The 1,184-nt window shown below is 42.0% G+C and overlaps 1 protein-coding gene across 1 annotated transcript in view; it reads left to right on the forward strand.

The window, feature by feature from the left end:
* The window catches only part of LOC119303627 (vesicle-associated membrane protein 721-like), a 4,224-nt gene extending 3,040 nt beyond the window's left edge, over positions 1 to 1,184 (forward strand). The window contains exon 5 of the mRNA XM_037580758.1: positions 718 to 1,184. Coding sequence (XP_037436655.1) covers positions 718 to 873 — 156 coding nt within the window. The 3' untranslated portion in view covers positions 874 to 1,184. The remainder of the gene's footprint in view (positions 1 to 717) is intronic.

Consider the following 1,184-nt stretch of genomic DNA (forward strand, 5'->3'; position numbering starts at 1 on the left):
TTGCAAATATGTCCGCTTTAGGCGTCGAGGCGCCCCCCCTAGCGCCTTAAAGCAAAGTGTCGCCTTAAAAACATAGGTTATTACATCCAATATGTGAGACGGAGGGAGTACTTCTTATGGATGACTAGAGACCTCCCTAGGTTATATCAAAAATTGTTTTCTCCTATAGCTGATAAGGACTTTAAGGTGATTGAATATGTCATCTTCCTGTAATTCCTACTTCCGTTGGTGAGAACAGTTACATATTTGTTCAGGTAACGTTGGATAGGATTTATTACTAATGGAGCATTAATTATTTCTGCTGTTACGATAAGTTAACTGTTATTTTTCCTCTACAAGAGTTTTAAGTGTTTTCCTGCTATTGCTCTAATGGTAATGACCAGTTATATCTCCAAGTTGATGTGTTCTTGTGATAAGGAGACACAAACGACCATAATGTTGTTCTTAAGCTTGGGCATCAAAATTTGAATTTTGAAGTTGATGTTCTCCTGGCTGATACAACGCCGCCCATCTTAGCATCCTGGTCTTATTCTGGCGAGCCAAAACATTGCCTAGTGTTGAGCTTTTGGGTATTTCAAAAGGATAACATGATATTGCTACTCAATTTTGATCATAAAGTTTGCATAAACATACCATGTGTTTCCAATTATGCTTCAGTTGGATGTCTGAAACAGCAATTGTTATCTAAGATTTTTAATGGTGTGCATGCAATTTCAGGCCCAAGATTTCAGGCAGCAAGGAACACAGGTGAGGAGAAAGATGTGGCTACAAAACATGAAGATCAAGCTGATTGTCCTGGGCATCATCGTCGCGCTCATCCTCATCATAATCCTGTCGGTGTGCCATGGGTTCAACTGTGGCAAGTCCAAGTGAGGACTACTCGAGGTCGTGAGACACATTCAACTGTCCTTATATTACTGCTGATTCGAGCAAAACCCATATATGGTGCTTAGTGTTCTTTCTTCTCTAGTGTGCGCTGGCCCGGGCCGTGGTGCCTGTGGGTGGGTCTGTGTTTTCGTTGTCGTCGTGTTGGGATGTTCGCTTACCGCCGGATGGGTGGTGGCTGGGTCGGCGGGTCGTGTATTTTTGGACGCTATGTATGTATAGCTTGGATCTTGACATCTTTGTTCTATTGTTATATGATGATGAGGATGAGTAGTAGATTTACTTAATTGGAGTCGGAA

This window comes from Triticum dicoccoides, chromosome 5A (genome assembly GCF_002162155.2).
Source record: "Triticum dicoccoides isolate Atlit2015 ecotype Zavitan chromosome 5A, WEW_v2.0, whole genome shotgun sequence".
Taxonomy (NCBI): domain Eukaryota; kingdom Viridiplantae; phylum Streptophyta; class Magnoliopsida; order Poales; family Poaceae; genus Triticum; species Triticum dicoccoides.